Consider the following 19,088-nt stretch of genomic DNA (forward strand, 5'->3'; position numbering starts at 1 on the left):
ATCTATGGAGCTTGAAATGTCATTTCTAACGTTGTTTGCTCATTCACAACAGGTAGACAGATAGCCACAGCAGCTGCAAAAGGGATCAAAAATCTATTTAAACATAAGACAACTGATATGCCGTAAACAGCTTTGATTTGAAAAAAAAAATGCTTATTTGAGACTTCGCTGCTACCAAAGAGAGCAAAGAGAGTTTTAACACACTTACTGTTTTCTTGGAGTAGAAAGTGATTTTGCAGAGGTGGTTGTGATGAGTTACTGTCCTGACAAGTCTGAAGCAATCATCTGATAATCCATCATAGTTCGTGGTCATTCGGTTACTAATGGAAGCAAAGAGGAAACAAAAACTTATCGGAGGAATTGAATGAAGCAGAAACGCGACTGCTTTTTTCTGTCATGCAGAGAAACTATTCTCCGTGAGCGCGAATACAGTTCGTATGTGACATTTTTAAAAACTTCTTCGCTTGGCAACACCAGGTTAGCAGAGCAGAGCTGACCGGCACTGAGCTCAGTGCTGCCGCTAGTGGCTCCAAACTGTATTGCAGCCATTCTCTAAGCTAATACTATTTAGAAATTCAGTTTAGCTCAGTAACTCCTGCTTCTGTGTGTATATTTACTTTTATTCCACTCAGTTTAGTTCCATTTGAAGATGTACCCTGTCCTGCTTTATGGCTTTTCTATAATTAAGATTTGGCTATAGACTCAAATCAAAAGCATTTTGATTTCATGATTTTGCATTACCCAAACAGATCGAAAAGGGTGATGCTTTTATGGAAATGTCGCTATTTTCTTATGATGATATAGATTATTATTAGCCTCATATTATTTCTTTACATCTTTACATAATGCTTAAAGAAGTTTTGAACTTAATATCTGCTTCCAGAGTGTAGTTTCAATGTTTTGGGGTTTTTTTCCAATGAGGTGTCTTATTTTGTTTTTTGTTTTTTTGTTGTTGCTGTTTTTGCTAGGCAGTTAACAGGTAAAGTCTGTCACTCCTAGCACTATTCATCATCAATAAAACTATTTTTTGAATGTATGAAGTCAGGCCATGATATTACTATTCAGATAGTATTTTTGGCTTTGATGTTGCTACAAAATGAGATGCCAGAATAAGAAGACTTTAGCTGAGAATAAAGAGACAGTAGTTAGATCTAACAGCTACAGGAAAGGGACTCTGTATAGTTCTATTTGCACCGACATCAAAGTTTAAGCACTAAGTGTTACAGCTGCCTCTGCTGATGCTAACATGCCCAAAAATAGCCATGCCAGGTAGAAGCAGAAATGTCAATGGCAAGTTATAAGGATGTAAGTTCTCATAAACACAACTGAATCACATCAGTAATGTATGCCTGCACCAGCAGCACTGAACTGATAGGTCTAATCAAGGCATTTGTTTTCTTGCCTGCAGTTAATTCATTAAGCTCTCTTTGCATTTTGTTCACTTTTTGTCTATAAATATCCACAAACTTCCACACTTCCACACAGATGTTTACTTTTGGAATTTGCTGTTGAATCTGATGCCTTAGTGGATTTGTCAGCCTTTTCCATAGTTGACAATTAGACTGGTAGCAGCAAAAGCACGGGTGTTACTCATAACTGTAACTAATCGTCTGTTATGTTCAATAATCTATAAGAATGTTGCATTAGCATTGTCAAGAGAGGAGGTTAAACAAAAGTCAATGTAAGTAAAAATACCCACAGAGAATTCTAGACATGCATGGCCTTTAATTCTCTTGGGCTGTCTCAGACATTTCAGTCAGTCACTCTGTCAACCATTAGAGCTCTTAATTTTCCACTGTTTGTATTCAAACTGTCGCTGCAATATACCCAAATCAATTGTTTATTAAATATTTTGAAAAATTAATATGGCTACTTTTTAATGGATTAGTATGCAATGTGTTATTGCCCTCATACTGCTGTCATGCCTCCTTGCTTTAATATTATAGCTGTCAAGCTCTGCACTTGCACTCGATGAACTGTTAAACACAGTTATGCTTTTATAGGCCACTGTGATAGTTTGTTTAATAATAGATAGTCGTTTAACTGTGTATATACACAATAGTATATATACTCATGAAGCAAGATCCTCTTTCCCCTCCCCCCCTCTTCCTCTTCTCTGAACAATCAGAGAATTACTGTCCATCTTTGCAGACATGTGGAGCACTGCAAATACGATCTAATATATTTTCATAAACATCCATAATGTTTGCACAGAGCCCTAATCAGCTCGTGTCAAGCAGCAAAGAAGCGCCTCGTATTCTTTGATCCCATTAGATTTTTTTACATCTATTCGTGACATTTGTATGCATTTGATATCGCTGTTGCTTTAAACTGGTGGAATATGTTCAGATAATGCAGGTTACGTTTGGTAGTACACTGTGTAACGCCGGATCCGTGATCCTTTGAGTCACTGAGACGGTATGACCTCATTTCAGGGAGTGGTTCAGCCCAAACAAGCGTGGCCTGATCTGTCAAAACTCCGTTCGTTGGCTGGCTCACCGTGAAGACGACTGATCCAGGGTTTTCCCTCCCTCTTTTTCAAATCTGTTAGACACAATTTGAATACTGTGAGCGACTAGTATGGCCTGTGCAACTTATAAGTGGGTCAGCGTGTGATTTAAATATGACAGTGCTATGTGACTTAACCTGGGATTTGTGATTGCGTTGCTCTGTGTGCGACACAGTCTCTGCTATATGCACAAACTCTCTGCACAACGTGGATCCTGAAAAAATGGTAAACGGTAAACGGCCTGTATTTGTATAGCACTTCACCTGGTCCTAAGGACCCCAAAGCGCTTTACACTATACACAGTCATCCACCCATTCACACACACATTCACACAATGTCTGAAGCTGTCTCTCTGCGGTAAAGGAATCCACTAGCTTGTGTGCTCTGTATGCTGCAGCTCTCTGTGAATGTGTATGAGAGAGGAAGAGATGGGGGGAGGGGCAGGTAATTTTCCGCTACTCGTTGCAGTGGCAGTAGCGGCAGGGAGCTTCAGTACCGATCGAGGTATCAGCTCCGCTAGGCTCAACCCCCCCTCCCAACTCGGCTCTGCGGCTGGGCGGGGCCGACAACACCTAGTGTCAATCACAGCTAAATCGGTTGGTTGGGGCATAGGCTGAGGATGAGGAGGAGAGGCTTTTATCCAGGCAACCATCAGAACATTTATCTGTACTCCCTGGTGCTCCAAAATCTATTAAATTATTGATTTTGAAGTACATTATCGTTGTCGAAGCTAAGCATTTATGGCTTGCAACATGACAACAACTCATGCCTGATGAGTTCAGCAGTTGGATAGAAGGCATTACAAAGAAATGCCCTCACCTCAGTTATAACACAGGGTGACTGACCAGCACAGATTCATTCATTGTTCTTTATTGTTCTCTCTTTGTCTGTATGTCACACAGACATACATCTTATGTAGCACTTCCTGTTTGTCTCCTTTGCAAGGGTGTGTCCTTTGTGACAGAGTGAGGTTAGTGCTGCCATCTGTGGTTACCATGACGACTGTTTGAGCCATAATGAAAGGATGAACTAGTCTGTTTCCAGCGAGCTGCCAGTATACACCCGCCCCCACCCAGGCATCCTTCCCAGCATGTGTTACGTAGATGCAAGCACAAAGCAAACATGGTGGATATGTTGAGAGAAACAGAGACAGAGGAAAGGGAAGGATGCAGTCCAAAGATGCAGTGCTTCTGCAGCACAAATGCCTAGTCAGAAAAATTAGGGAGCAAAGCGAGTGAGGGAAAAGTGTGTGAGATTAGAGAATCTGTTCCAAAATAGGACAGGATTTTGAAGGAAGTCACATGCAGCAGCACAGACAAGAGCCTTGAGTGTGAGATGGTGAAAAGAAACGGGAGTTTGTGAGGATGTGATGGACAAAAAAAAGCACATATAATAAATGCCCTGCAGCTAACTGAGAACATCACAAGCTTACAATTGGTCACAGATAAAAGGAAGAACTTATCACCACCCCTCCCCTACTCACCCTCTTCCGCTAACCCATCTTCCCCACATGCTCCCTCTTAGTGGCATTTGGATGTTTTTCACTGTCGTTAGATTAGCTTTGTCATGCTCAGAACCATGGCTTCCATCCTTCCCATATGGGAAGGATGGAAAGCCAGGGCATCCTGAGAGGGAAGTATCCAAAGCCTGCCTGCATTTTCTGATAGCTTTGTTCAGTGCCACAAGGAAAATCTGTTTGATTTATGCACAGCCTGAATCAGGACAACCAAGAACCCTTGGAGGGTCCCACAGGGATGGATTGGTGTCCTCTCAAACCCTTTATTTTTTAGAAAAAGGTACACAAGGGATCATACCCAGAGAATGCCTTTTACACGCACTTACTGTGTCCACCTGAGCAAGAGGATTGGCTTATCATGGGACCTTTGTTTTGAAGATTTTATAATGGGAAAGTTCTTGAGCACAGGGGAGAGAAAGCATGAGAATTCAACTCTGTCACAGTGTGATAAGCCCATATATTCAGCAGTAGCACTCATCAGCCTTTGCTTTTTGCATTTTTGCATTTTATAAAAAACACACAGCATAAGCATGTGTGTGTTTGTGCGCGTATGTGTATTTTGAAATCTTTTTAATTATGTATGTGTGAGATTGGCATTCTCTGCATTGCTATATCTCATTTTACCTCTGCAGGGTGCCTTGGCTTTATAGCTTGCTTTTTTCCATTGAGGTCACTATACTGAAAATGATAAAGAAAATGACTGCCACTGCAGCTTGACATCTGTGCCCTTGCTCCCTCCCTCTCTCTCAAACACATGCACACTCATATATTGGATTAGACTCTAGTGCTTTGGCTTAATGAAAAAGCCTGGGGTTGGGCGGTGGGGCGATAGTCACGTGTCCTACCCTTGTACTACCAGTGTATTCCAACAGAGGGACCAATTTCACTGTCTTTTCCACCTCTATTCCCTCCTGCCCAGATTTCCTCTTCCGCTTGGGGAAGGTTTAAATGTGTATCACCAATGACCTTGCCTTTTAACCTTCCTTTTTTTACTAAGACAGCAAATGTGAAAAATATCCTAAATATACTCTTTTATTTTTTAATTTAATCAGTTGAACAAGATATTCCTTTACTCACTTCCTCTGTGTTAAGGGTGTATAAAGGCTTCTTAAAAGAGCAGTTTGCCATATTTATTTCAGAACATTTTAAAAATTCATGACAGACATCTGCTCTATTTTTTCTTCTCACCTTCTATGTGAAGAAGCATTAAGAAAAATGAAAATCTTATAAGTGTTTGTCTCCGTCTGCAAATACTAATACAGTGTGACTGCTGTCATATTGCACAAAGAGACTTCAAAGCAAAGCTTTGCACCATATGAATTTGCCCAGAATAACATAGATTTTAATACTTTAGGATTTCTTTCTCTCACAGTGGCATTACACTGGGGAGCATTATGGTCGAATTTTTTGTTAATAAAGTCTGCAATGCGATCAGCTGTGGCCAAGCTTTTTAATTGCTTCATGCAGGAGAGCTAACAAACATACAACATCACAGTTGTATGTGAGATCTCTGTCATGAGATCTCTGTCTTTGGGTTCTCTCAGCTCCTCTTTTATACCCTCACAAAACAACTCTCTGTATCTCTTCAGTTACGACAGTTGATTATCCCACCTGGGCTGTTGCTGGATAGGGAGGACTCCCACTGTCTTCTTGGGAGTTTTCTCTTCAAAGCAAAACAGTTAGCACATAACACAGTTGAGCATAGCAAAGCAGTTATACTAGGTGATATTGACACACACATGTCCTTCACCTAAGAAATAAAAGGTTATACAAAATTTTACAGTGAAATTCTAAGCACCTGAATCTAAATGTGAGAATAAACTTGAATTTTTCCAATTACAATGTCCTGAACTTTATTAGAGAACCACTATTAGAGAACCACTAGGTAGGCCTAAGAGTTTGCATGCACCGATTTTCTAGTAAGGTCATATTGTCAATGATACTTTTCTGGCATTTAAAAAAAAAAAGAGAGAACAGACAGATCAACAGATCTTCTGACATCCCTTCAGACACAGCCATGTTATTATACAGTGGTATTTTCCTTATAAATGCCTACAGCCACAAATGCCCTTTAAGTTGGAATGACTGCCTTTGTTTGTATGTGTTCACGGAGGGAATGATGCAAGGACTTATACTTAATGATTGCCCAATTATGACCATTTTCTATGAGGGTCTCTGTTGTCAGCTCTAACTCACTAAAATGGGGTGTGCCATATAAAAAACTCTTAGGGCAAGTAATATGAATGGTTTTTAGAGTACCCGCTTACAGTAGTAATGAGGTTGAAGAGAATGTTATTAATATCATGATCATCTTGCATAATTGATGTAATGGGGCTCTTAATATTCTGCTGCAATAAAAGGAACAAAGGCAAAGTCAGAATATTTCTCTTGTCACAAGCTCGCACGTTGAAAACTGCACGTCACGAAACGCGTAAGAACCCAGTATCTCCCTCAGCCAGTCATCAGCTGGAACAGCGGCTGCCGGACAAAAGCGCAGCTTGAGACAGTCCAGATTGGAGATTGCAGAAGGTGTGAATATTTAAGGAGAAATAAATGAAAAAATAGATGAGAACCGAACCTTTGATAACCTGTGATTTTTAAAAAAAAAACTGCGCAAACTGCAGTAAAGGGAAACACAAATGAGCCAATTAGCGCTTTGAAATCAGTATTTGTTTAGGCGTGACAGGCGTCTGTTTGCAGGTGGGACATTGTTAATAACTTTATCTGCAACACCCTTGAGTGAAAAAAGAAAGAAATAATCTAGAGCTCAGAGGCACGCAATTAACGCTGAAACAGATGGGCGTATATGAAGCAGGAATGAGTATTAGACAGCTGTAGAAAAAAAAATGCGCTGGGAAAAATAGCGAGGAGGGCGGAAAGGAATGTAAAAGATCTGTGCAGAGAACACGTGTAAATTCAGCTCTGTGTTTGTTGTTTATAAGATAAACGTCGTCTCTCTCTATTTTTGTATCATTGCCAGACTCGAAGGTTTAAACACCCCAGCGGGAAAATCTGCTAAATGTCACGGTTAGTGTGGCAGACCCATATAAACCCAGTGATGCTGCTCGCTCTGTTGATAATGCACATGTAGAAATCCACGAAGGATTTAGCACTAAAAATAATAATATTCAAATGACGTAATGTGAAAACACATTTTTTAACAGAACGTCTGACTTTCGCACATAACATTTGCCTGCTTCTCCAATTATGCCACCTATTCGTGTCGCCTTGTATCCGTTCATCCACTAGCAGCATCCCAGTGAGTCACTGTCTTCTCTTTGTCTCCCGAGATGCCAAACGCTGTCATCGCCGTGGGCAGACCAGGCGTGGGTGACAGTGGCAGAGCACCAAGGAAGAGAAAAGATTATGTGGGCGGTAGACGCTCATCTTGGCCCAGTGGCCGTGTTGAAGAGGATTCGGGGTTTCACAAGGCCAAATCGTCACAACGAATAACTTTACACAAGTTAGTGTTTAAAGAGTGTGAACAGATCACATTAGCACTTTTTAGATATCGGTACTCTACTGGATGCATCACCGAATTTGCTGAAAATTACTTTTGTTCTTGGTGGGCTTCACCAGGACGTTTCAACACGAATCTCTGTTAGTCGTCAACCAAACACGTGACAAAAGCGTCCAATACTGTCTGTCCTTTTGATTCGCGTTTGGCCCAAGGCTCCAGTTAGCTTCAGTTAACTTGTATACTGGGAACCAGAGGTGAGCAGATCAAGCCAAATATCATACTGATTCCAACTGGTATTGGTATCAGATCCATACTAGCGCGATAGGATCGATACTTCTCATCTTCTAAGCTCAGTAAGGGGCTGCTTATGTGGGTTAAAAAAAACACCACGTAAAATACACACTGCTCTTCCCGATATAAATTGCCTTTATAGGTTAGAAATATCGGTCTCAGTACTGTTATTGGTAGTATTGACATTTGTTTACTTGGCATTGGATCGATACCAAAATATGCAGCATTGAACTGCGCTACTGAGCATCGAGCTAGCAAAGTAATTTAAGGGCACCCCGCAAAAGATGTTAACGTTACCACCTGCTACACATGCGCAATTTAATCCATTTAATTTAATGAATGAAACTTAACTTAACTTGGTGTAGCGTTTTAGTAGCTGCAAGATTTATGCGCTATTAATTGAGGACTTGATGCTGATAACCGAGGGAAGACGTGCATGTTGACAAGAATCCTTCTAACGCTTTAAGTGCTTCACATCTGTACTGCCTATTAGGGGAAAGCCCTGCCTTGTCTTTATGCAGATGTGGAATAGGTTAACATCTGGAGCATTTGCCTGTGACCCGGTTAGTCTGGTCACCATTTAACAACGTTATTATGTCATGTGCTTTTTCTTTTATGTGGGACTGAACCAGTTCTAATGGCTCTGCAGCTGTGGTGTTAAAGTGCAAAGCATTGTCAGCTGTCACTGAAGGGCAGAGTGGTATCATGAAGGAACAGAAATGTGTTTGTTCTGACAGAAGTCACCTGTCTCGCAGCACTTAACACGTGATTAGGACGGGGTTAAAAAGACAAATCGTGGTCAGTTTACCCGTCACCTCCTCTTACCCCCACTGTATTTTCTGTGATATAAAACTGGAGTTAATAAAGCCCTCTTTATATTGAACAAATACACTTAATATTGTGTCACACCTTTATGTGGATCCCTTCCTAAATTGGTGCATTTATGTGTTTCTTTTATTCCAAAACACATCTCTTTTCGTTGGAGTAAAGCGTTTTTGTGTTGTTCTGGATTTGCATCAGCGAGGAAGTCTAATTTCCAGGCTGCTTCATAAATCAGTTTCCCAGCACACAATGAAAAGGGCGGTGGCACTCACAAAAAAAGAGGGAAAACGATTCTGTTCATTTCTTCGAAATCAGTACACAGATGCCGCTGCAGGTTTATCTTGATTTGTAGATTAGACATATCGATAAAACTACCGAGGTCTGGTCTTTTGAAGTTTAATTTTATTAGACGGTGTTTGATTATTTTTGTCGGAGGTGCTGAAATGCAGTCAGCGTCGTTTGAGCGAGAAGCTGGCCCTCCCCCTTTGCCCACAGACAGCATCGCCACATCGCAGAGAGAAAGAGAGAGAGAGCAATAGGCGGCATCTGTGAAAGGAGACAGGCTTGCTAGAGGGATAGATTCGTTTAATAACACCACTCAGACAGACAAAGCAAAATATGGATGCGGAGGAAAAATTTTCATTCATGCAGGCACCTGTGAAGATGCGGTTTTTATCCTGCACATAGTCGGAGTTATGCGCGGTCTGTTCCCTCGTTTTTAATGAGGCGGGTGGGGACCAACAGTAAGCTGAAAAGGCGGAAAGATTTCTCCAACCCGTCCGCAAATTCTGCCCGCCTGCGATGGCTGTGACGGCGCGATGCTGTTACAGTGTAAAAGGGAATGTGCCTTTTTCTTTATATTTGGTTATCGTCGTACTCAGTGGCCTTACAAATGCACAAATTCGATACTCCATTCCAGAGGAGCTGGAGAACGGAGCACTGGTAGGTGACATTGTCCGAGATCTGGGTCTGGATCTAAGAAAACTTTCCACTCGACGCATCAGAATTACATCGGACAGTGGACGGAGATATTTCACCATAAACCACAAAACTGGGAAACTGGTGGTGAGTGACCGCATTGACCGAGAGACATTTTGTGAATTCAGTGGCACCTGTTCACGCAGCCTTGAGGTAGTATTAGAGAATCCGCTTGAGGTGCACAACGTGGAGGTTGAGATTTTGGACGTGAACGATAACGCGCCGCAGTTCCCTCGAGATGAATATCAGCTTGAGGTGTCCGAGTCCGCTGTGCCCGGGTCTCGTTTCCACATCGAAGGCGCTCAGGATGCAGATGACGGCTCCAACTCTGTGAAGCAGTATCGACTCAGCCCAAGCGAGCACCTCACTCTAGACGCAATTAAAGCCTTCTCTAATAATAAGCACATTGAGCTCATTCTCAAAAAGTCCTTTGACCGGGAGCAGATGCCCTCTCATCAGCTTATCCTGACAGCAATGGATGGAGGCACCCCACAGCGAACTGGCACGGCCAAAATTAATGTCCGTGTGCTCGACGCTAATGACAACTCGCCCACATTTGACAGCTCTGTGTACAAAGTAAAACTGTCTGAAAACTCTCCAAAGGGTGCACTTGTAATCAAGTTAAATGCAACAGATCCCGACGATGGCTTAAATGGCGAGGTTTTTTACTCTTTCAGCAGTTACACGCCAGAAAGAGTCAGACAGATGTTTTCTATGGACACAGACACAGGGGAAATTAGGGTAAAAAACAACATAGACTACGAGGAGACAACCTCTTATGAAATGTATATACAGGCAATGGACAAGGGGCCAGCCCCCACAGCAGTACACTGTAAAGTAGTTGTAGAAGTTTTGGATGTCAATGACAACATTCCTGAGATTGTACTGTCTTCACTCTCCAGCCCTGTACGTGAAGATGCCCGGGCTGACACAGTGGTAGCATTGATCAGTGTGATTGACCGTGACTCTGGACCAAACAAGCAAGTAACCCTGGAGATCATGCCCAATTTGCCTTTTAGGATCAAGTCCTTCCGCAATCACTATACTATTGTCACATCAGCTTTCCTGGATCGTGAAACCATCTCATCCTACAATGTCACAGTCAATGCTGTGGATGGAGGCACACCACCCCTGTCATCTCAGATGACCTTTAAAGTGGATGTTGCAGATGTTAATGATAACCCACCTCGTTTTGAACAAACGTCATATACTGTTTATATTACAGAGAACAATGCTCCTGGTGCATCTCTCTGTATTGTTAAGGCCACAGACGCTGATGCTGGAGAAAATGCACGGATCACCTATACCGTCCTCAATGACAACAACCATGGCATCCCTATCGCCAGCTATGTCAGCATCAAACCTGATAAAGGTGAGGCCTATGCCCTGAGAGCCTTTGACTTTGAGAAGCTGCGAGAGTTTCACTTTCAGATTAAAGCCCAGGACAACGGTGTACCTCCCCTCAGTCGTGTGGCCACAGTTTATGTTTACGTTATGGATCAGAATGATCATGTGCCCAGGATAGTGTACCCACCTGCCAATGGAAGCCGCACTATGGAGACACTAATGAAGAACGTTGAAGCAGGAGTGTTGGTTAGCAAGATTACTGCATGGGATGGTGATGCTGGGCAGAATGCTTGGTTACTTTATTCCCTGGAGCAGACCAACACAGATGTTGATCTGTTCAAGGTGCATGAGTACACAGGTGAGATCCGCACCACACGGCGTGTCATAGAAGATAACTCCACCTCCTTCATTCTGACTGTACTGGTGCGCGATAATGGACTACCCCCACTCTCCTCCACCGCTACAATCTATGTACATGTGTTGGAGTCCCCTCCAAAGTTGGCACCTGAAACCAAACGCATCATCAGAGCTGACAGTGGCCTAAAGCTTTCCAGTGTCACTATCTACCTCATCATTGCCTTGAGTGCCACAACCTTTGTATTCCTGGTCACTATCTTTGTGCTGGCAATTGTGCGATGCCATGCCTATTGTACCCAGCCTGGCTCCTGTTGCCCTTGTTGTGTGTCCAAGAAAAATGTGCCAGAAGGAGGCGCTACAGCAGCTGGAGGTGGGGGCGCAGCAAGAGCTGCAGGTGGAGGGCAGCAAGCCAACAATGTGGCCCTGCGACGTGACCTCAAAGTGGAACCACATTATATTGAAGTGCGGGGAAACGGGTCTCTCACCAAAACATACTGTTACAAGACATGCCTGACTGCCACATCAGGAAGTGACACTTTTATGTTCTACAACACTGGACGGCCGCATAGTGGCACTTGGGGTTCAGGCTACGTCACCAGTCACAGTGGACAGAGCCAGATATTTGTACGGCGTCTCAGTATGCCAGATGCAACAGCAATTCAGGTGTGTTTGTGGTCTGATCTCTGTGTTTGTTATTTTAGATTTCTTTAACACTAAATGAAGCACACCATAAAAATAAAATTCTCAGGGTTTTCTCTTCGGCAGTGTTTTAGCAGTGGGGCTGTGGGGCTGTGATGTTTTAAAAATATATTGCATGGTGCCACTCCCTGTGATTGGTTAGTTCTCTTAGTCTAACTTTGTCTGCTAGGATGAAGAAATTGTTTTCATCATGATGTTAATGGACATAGTTTTCATCTTCACATTCCTTATCTTTAGGTGTTGCATCTTGATAATGGTTTGGTATGACAATGTGGATTGCTTCTCTGGATTGTGTTGTTATTTGAGTGAATGGGTGTTAACATTTTTAATTGAATATTTGGTAGACTACATATTGTTTTTCTGTGTTTCACAATGTTTGATGATTCACGGTTTAAAAATTTGAAGTGTGTCTGTCCTTCACAGTAAACACTGAGTCTGTATATCAAGGTGCAAATCCTCTCACTCACTGTATCTTTCTTTCCCTTTACTTATTTTGTTTTCAAAACAAACTGGTAGATTTAGCATTGCTTGTTCACCTGTGACCCCACACAGCCTGTGCTGTTTGTCTAAGGTCATCTTTGTGCCACAGTATTCAGTAGTTTTAGAGGGCAATAGGTGGTCATCTCTAAAGACAGAAAAAAGGAGACAGAGAATCTGTGAAATAGTGCAGTTTGCCAGCTGTAAGAGCCCCCAGTCCCACTGCACCAAAATATCCGCTTCTGGTCACGTACTTCTTTGGTACTAAAGAATAAGCTGGGCTCTGGGAATTAGTAAAGAATACAGAAATGAGGCAGAGACTGAGTTTCATTCAGCATAGAGCTTCATTTTATACATTTATTTCTTTTCTCTTCTTTCTTTTTGTTATGTGGAAGTTTGAACTGTTTGCCTCATTTGTAGTTATAGTGAAACGGCATTATTTTGGATGCACATTATTATTATTATTATTATTTTAGTAATTATGTTTATCCCAGAGCCTGTCTGAAAAGTGCCGAGAATGCAGGAGAGATTAGGTGATAAAAAGAGAGCTGGAGAAAAAGGTAATTGTTCAGCTATCACTTGAAGTGTTCCTCATTAAATGCCAGTCATGTTCGATCTTGATATGTAATTAAATGGAAGCGATGTGTTTCTCAGTGCTGTCCGTGGATTGGCTGCCTCCAAACAGATGAGGCGGGGGATAAAAGGTGATTGGACACAGAGTTGATGGCGGAGGTGTGAGCTCTGTATCCATGCTAGGAGTGTTCACTCAGAAGGAGAGGGAAGAATAAAGGAAAAGGCGAGAAAATGGGAGTGCGACACTATTCCTATTCCTTAATTTATCACGTATTGTGAGGCAAGGAAATTAATATACCGAAAAACCCCATGGGAATTTTGTTTTTTCATCTTCACTTAATTCATATTCTCCCTTTCAAATGATGAAATAGGATGCGTTGATTTCTCATTCTCTTAGGTTTTTATTTCTTTGTTGTGTTTGTTTTTGTTTACATTTACTATGTGAATGCTTTAGTTTTGTGGGTTTGTTTTTCCTTAGGAGGAATACTAACTAAATTACCAACATATTTATGTTCCAGATGTTTCTATCTAATGTGTGTATAGTCTACTGTGTGTGATTTGATTTACCCCCATAAACACCATCCGGCCAGGCAGACCAGTTTCCCTTTGGCCACTGCTGTGTAGCAACAGGGCGAACATTAAGCAAAGCTGTTTAGTTCCATTTGTGGACAATCTGGTCTTATTTGTAGAGGTTATTTATTTATTTATTTCTTGTTCTACCCTCTTTATTTCAATTGTTTACAAAGTAAAATGAGCAAAATAACCTGCGTTAACTGTGTATTTAATGCCAAGCTAATGTCTTTTACTTCCTTCTAAATTACTGATCTGTTCACTGATTGCTTTTTGGTGAAAAATTGTCTCCATATAATTAAGTTCACCTTTAGTTCCTAGTATGAAAAGATGCTACAGCACTCTATATCCCTGCAGACATTATCCTCTGTTTGAAAGACTCCAGGAGGAATACCAGGCTTCTCTCATTAAGACCAAATATTGGATTTCAAGGGTGATGAATGTCCACTGCAGACTCATGGAGGTCAATGCAGCTTCAGTAGCAAGTGAACATCTGTCATATTTGAAAGGAAATGGGATTGTAAATGGGTCTCTTATGAGCTGCATGGCCAGGCAGGGGGGATTTAGTGTCCTTGGTCAGGTTGTTTTGTCTTTGTCAGTGGTTTAGGATGAGATCTGAGGAAATGCTATCTCATCTCGGTGATGTGGTTGCTGCAAACAGCCCATTTTGACGCAATTTGAGTCTCATCTTAGGAAGCTGCAAACAAACAATTAGTACTATAATTGCTTTTTTCAGGATATATGATGTTTTACCTTTGTGTCTGAAGTCTCATAATAGGATCTCATTAACAAATTGCACCACTGACAGTTAATCAGAGATTGTGGTGCTCATTTATCCCTCTTTTGTAGAATTGTCTGAGTCTAAATATAGAGGGACTTAATCTGATATCTGCCCTCCCCTCCCTCTTCCTTTCTCCACCTGTGACCTTCACTGGGCTGAACTAACAGAGGGAGGTGGGTGTAGAGTAAAATATACACTGGGCTCTTCACAGTTACCATGGTGAGATGTGTCAGACTCACTCAAGCAAATTGTGTGGCAGTGAAACTCAAGGTTTTTATCAGCGTAAACAAGACAGAACAGAAGGAACTCAAATACAGAAGAGTAGGTGGTGAATATATAGAGGCAGGGTAGAAAGGGTGGGTCTTTGGTGAGAAGGAAAAATCTAGCTGATGATACTGTCTTAAAAAAAATACTGATTAAGCATTGCTGAAAAACATGCCCAGTAATCGTCTGGGAATGGAGAGGAAGCAGAAGAGACGTTGGGTTAACAGCTGAAATTTGAGTCGATCATTAATATATAAAACGAAATAAGAGTTCTAGTGGTGATAAACACACAACACCCAGCTGAGTCCAAGAGGACTTATTCTGTCTGTGTGGCTTCAGGTCTTTTGTGAAACACTACAGAGTTGGTAGGCTGCTGGAGGTAAATCTCTCAAAGTCATTTTTCCTTCAAAGTGATGGATGAGAGTAGGGAGGGAGGGGGGAAGAAACTAGTGTGTGAGGATAGGAGGCCATGAGCACACCTACATGATTCAATCCATCAGTCATTTTTCTGCAAACGAAGAGGCAAGCTATCGCTGCTATAGATTGTGGTTGGGTGCCTTAGCTTGTGTGTTAATGTGTGTGTACTGCACTAGGAGTTGTTGCCATGACTTATTAATGAGATGGTATTGGCTTTCACCTGTACTTAAGACTAAATTTCTCTCACTCTCTCTTGCAGCCCAAGGCACCAAATTCAGACTGGAGATATTCAGCCTCCCTGAGAGCAGGAGGTGTAATGCAGAGGTAAGGATCCAATTTTACTTTGTGACTTTACACTAAAAGTCTCTTCATACCTCACTAGTTGATTTCCAATGTTTGGTGAAAAACAAAAGGTAAACAAAGAAAAAAAAATCATATTTTCAAGATTTAAGCCAATAATTAATTCCTGCACAGTTTTATAAATGACTGATCTGTAGTAGTTGACAAATTTTATTAATCCCTATATATGGAAGTTGCATAACCTATTCCCAAATAGTATATAGAAAAAGATTAGTGTCATATTTAAATTCTATCCGATGTAACATCTAAACATTAAATAAATGAATGCAAACCCAAGTTAAACTCGTCTTCTTCCAAAAACAAGTTTTGCTGTTGTCATTATCCCTCCAAATATCTGCATATAAAGATATTGATCTAGCATGCTTCCGCATATTATGCGGAGTAATTTTAAAATAAACAAAGACCTGCAAGTACATTGGGGTTATTTACAAGTTTATTAGTTGAAGGGAGTCTGTTATTTTTAGAGCAGGCTGTTATTTAAACATTATCTTAGAATTGAAGCAGAAAATATATGCATAGACAATAATGTATATTTAAAAAAAAAATAGCTTTTTTTGGGCAATGATACTGAGTTGACATTGAGATCTGTTGTAAAGGGTATGGAGTTTTCCCATTCCAATGGCTACCAGGCAAAAATTTAAAATATTTAACAAAGCCTACCCAGCTACATATCAAACATTTAGCCAGGTTAGGCATTTGCATTCATTAATTCCAGTAAGGATTATCTTTGTGCATCCTTCGCAGTGATGTGAGTGCTGCCTTAAGTGGAAGGATTTAATCTTAACATCACCCATTAATTACCATTTTCCACTGTACATTATGTTTATTAAACATATAGTTAAGGTAAATTTAGAGAATTTAGAGAAGTACCTTAGATTTTATTTAAGCATTTTGTTCAAATAAGCAGAAATAATTAATCTTTAATACTCTATAGGAGAAGAGAGACACACCAATAAGAAATACACTCAGGAATTGCTCTATGTTACCATGCCCAGATGGGGACCGGATTGGAGGGTTAGAAGCAGAGAGGGGTCAGTGATGTATGAAGGGCAGTTTTTTGGGTGGAAACATAGCTACAAGGAGACAGGGAGTGTGCTGCATGACCACGGTAGTGATCGCATTACAAATTACAAAATCGAGGGTCATGCTTATGAGATGGCACCATAATTACAAACAGTTACATGTTTAATGAGGTAGGAAAGTTATCTCTATCTAACTATCTCATTTATTGCTTGACTAAATTAATCTGTCCTCATCTTACAGATGGTGGCTTTTAAAAATATATCAGAAGTGTTAATGCCAAACAACTAGAAACATTGCTTAAGACACCCATGCTGAGAAACACTTTGCCTTTGTCACTTTGTCTCTCCTAAGGCCCTTGTGCATATGTATATGCATGTCATAGTGTGTATGATTAAAACAGCTCCAATCGTTATTTATACTCAGTGCTATTGTCCCACCTGTATTTGAATGGAGTGGCACATCTGTCTTAACACAGATGCAACCTGAAACACTGAATCGAGTGTTGGTTTCTTTTCATTATTCAAACATCATCTCTGTAGATACAAATATGTATGTACTCATGTATGCGATCTGATGCCAGATTATTAACATCGCATCATCTGAGTGTCATTAATGTTCCATAGATTCCCTCATAATTACAGCGGGGATTATTGAAGTTAATGTGTCTGAGTGAAACAGTCTAATATAGTTAATCTTTCTCATGACTGACTCTCGCTGATGTGTTTCAGGTTGACTATCACTAAGCATCACGGAATTTTCATCTGTTTATACAGTATCAGAATCATATCTTGTGTGAGAGGCTTTGGATACAACACCCGAAAAACCATTTAATAGAAGTGACCTATTTCATTTTTTTAATCTAATCCCTGGGGAAAGCACATTTTCTCCTGTGTGTTATAAAAGTATGAGAGTATGAGTTAATTTTGAGATCATAGTAGTTATGAAATAAAACAATAAGTGGCTGAAAAATCCTGAAAATTGATAAGACAGTGGTTGCAGACAGTAGGAGAGGGTTACAAGGGAAATGAGAAAAAGAGACTACCATTAGGTGAAATATATACTGTCTGCCTGTTGCCACTGTAATGTGCTTTAATATTTAATCAGTGTACCCGATAATGCTGTGTTTTAGCAGCGCTTAAAATTCCATCCATCACCAAATCGCTTCTCGTCATGCATCAATGCATAATCTAGTTCTAGCTGTATACTATTTTAACTGTTCACAGTATTAAAAAGAAAAGAAAACTACAATATAATCAGTTGCAAAACTTTACTTTACTACACTGGTTCTGGTTCAGATTTCTGATAGACATTAGATTTCTTGTTTTAAAACACAATCACTGACAGGTTTTAATCACAGAAAGTACTGCACATGGATATTTGTAAAAAGAAATAAATAATTTTCTACATATCTATTTTTAAGCTGATAATTGTGAGAAGAACTATAGTCAGTGCCAAAATTTGTGTGGATCAATGAATTGAATTAAAGTAGAAGCAGGCTGAGAAGCAGAATAAAACGATGCTTTAGAACAGCAAATTAAGATGGTATGTATATTTTGTAAAATCATTTTATATTGGTAACTGCATGCTGTGATAGCCTGCCATGGGATAATGAATCACAGGTATATAAGTGTACAGTTTAGGTGAATTTTAGGTGAATTCACCTTTGAACAGAGGCTCTCTCATCCTCCCATCCTTAGATAACAGATATTTGGGACACCTTTTAAAGACATGTAGATATAACCAAACTGTGCCCTCTTTTTTAAATAATTTTTTTTTTTTTATTACTAAAACCACAATGTCTGAGCCAGACAGTATAATCTTCCACTTTTCAAGACAAGGCAGACACAGTGAGATTGGACCATGGTTTGTAGTAGAATTTCTGTTGTTGCTTTTTAACACTACACAGATTGTGGTGTTTTTCAGTAGAGCAGAGGGTGTTGGAGTCCCACAGAGTTGGTGTGAAAATGTAAGAACAGCCCTCTGTAATCCATAATCCAGAAAATGTTGGGAAAATGTAGAGTAACTACTTTAATCTTAATCTGAATGAAGCTGTTCTGGGATTTCTGCACCATTAACCAACCCCCACTGTTATTATAGTGTGTATTAAAAGAAACATATGGAGATAGGAAAACTGGATTTTGAATCCATACCTTGGGCTGTGAAATTCAGATGTGAAATCTTAACATACTATTAGAAAAAACTTATCTTAATGGATATTGTTTATAATATGTGTGCAAAAATACTTTTGTGATCTTTAATATGCTGATGTGTGTGTGTGTGTGTGTGTGTGTGTGTGTGTGTGTGTGTGTGTGTGTGTGTGTGTGTGTGTGTGTGTGTGTGTGTGTTTCAGTTCAGTGCATATGGAGGAGTCCTCAGTAATGCAGGGAGCCCAGGGGGTTCTGGTTCAGAACTGGCCCACTGCTTCCAGTGCTGCTGGTAAGAATCTCTCAAGCTACTTCCACCTAGAATAAGCACAGTTAATTATACCTCTGGCTAAAGATTAAAAATTAAATATACATATACTGGGAGGTTTCCATGATACACATAGTGCTAGTTTAGTCCAGAAAGTCTAAAACAATGCTCAATGATTCTGTGTTAAGCACAATTCTTGACACATGTTCATACAGTTATGATGGAAATTTCT

At 40.5% G+C, this 19,088-nt stretch overlaps 1 protein-coding gene across 32 annotated transcripts in view; it reads left to right on the forward strand.

Moving 5' to 3' along the window:
* Positions 1-19,088, forward strand: part of LOC113037086 (protocadherin alpha-C2-like) — a 208,589-nt gene that overhangs the window by 178,244 nt on the left and 11,257 nt on the right. For 30 of the 32 annotated variants that reach the window (XM_026193944.1, XM_026193779.1, XM_026193950.1 and 27 more), the window contains 2 exons: positions 15,321-15,385; positions 18,795-18,880. In XM_026193944.1, the coding sequence (XP_026049729.1) occupies positions 15,321-15,385; positions 18,795-18,880 (151 nt within the window). Of the gene's footprint in view, positions 1-7,496; positions 11,944-15,320; positions 15,386-18,794; positions 18,881-19,088 lie in introns of those variants that run through there. The other 2 variants (XM_026193769.1, XM_026194023.1) reach the window with 2 other exon arrangements.

This window comes from Astatotilapia calliptera, chromosome 2, assembly GCF_900246225.1.
Source record: "Astatotilapia calliptera chromosome 2, fAstCal1.2, whole genome shotgun sequence".
NCBI classification, from domain to species: domain Eukaryota; kingdom Metazoa; phylum Chordata; class Actinopteri; order Cichliformes; family Cichlidae; genus Astatotilapia; species Astatotilapia calliptera.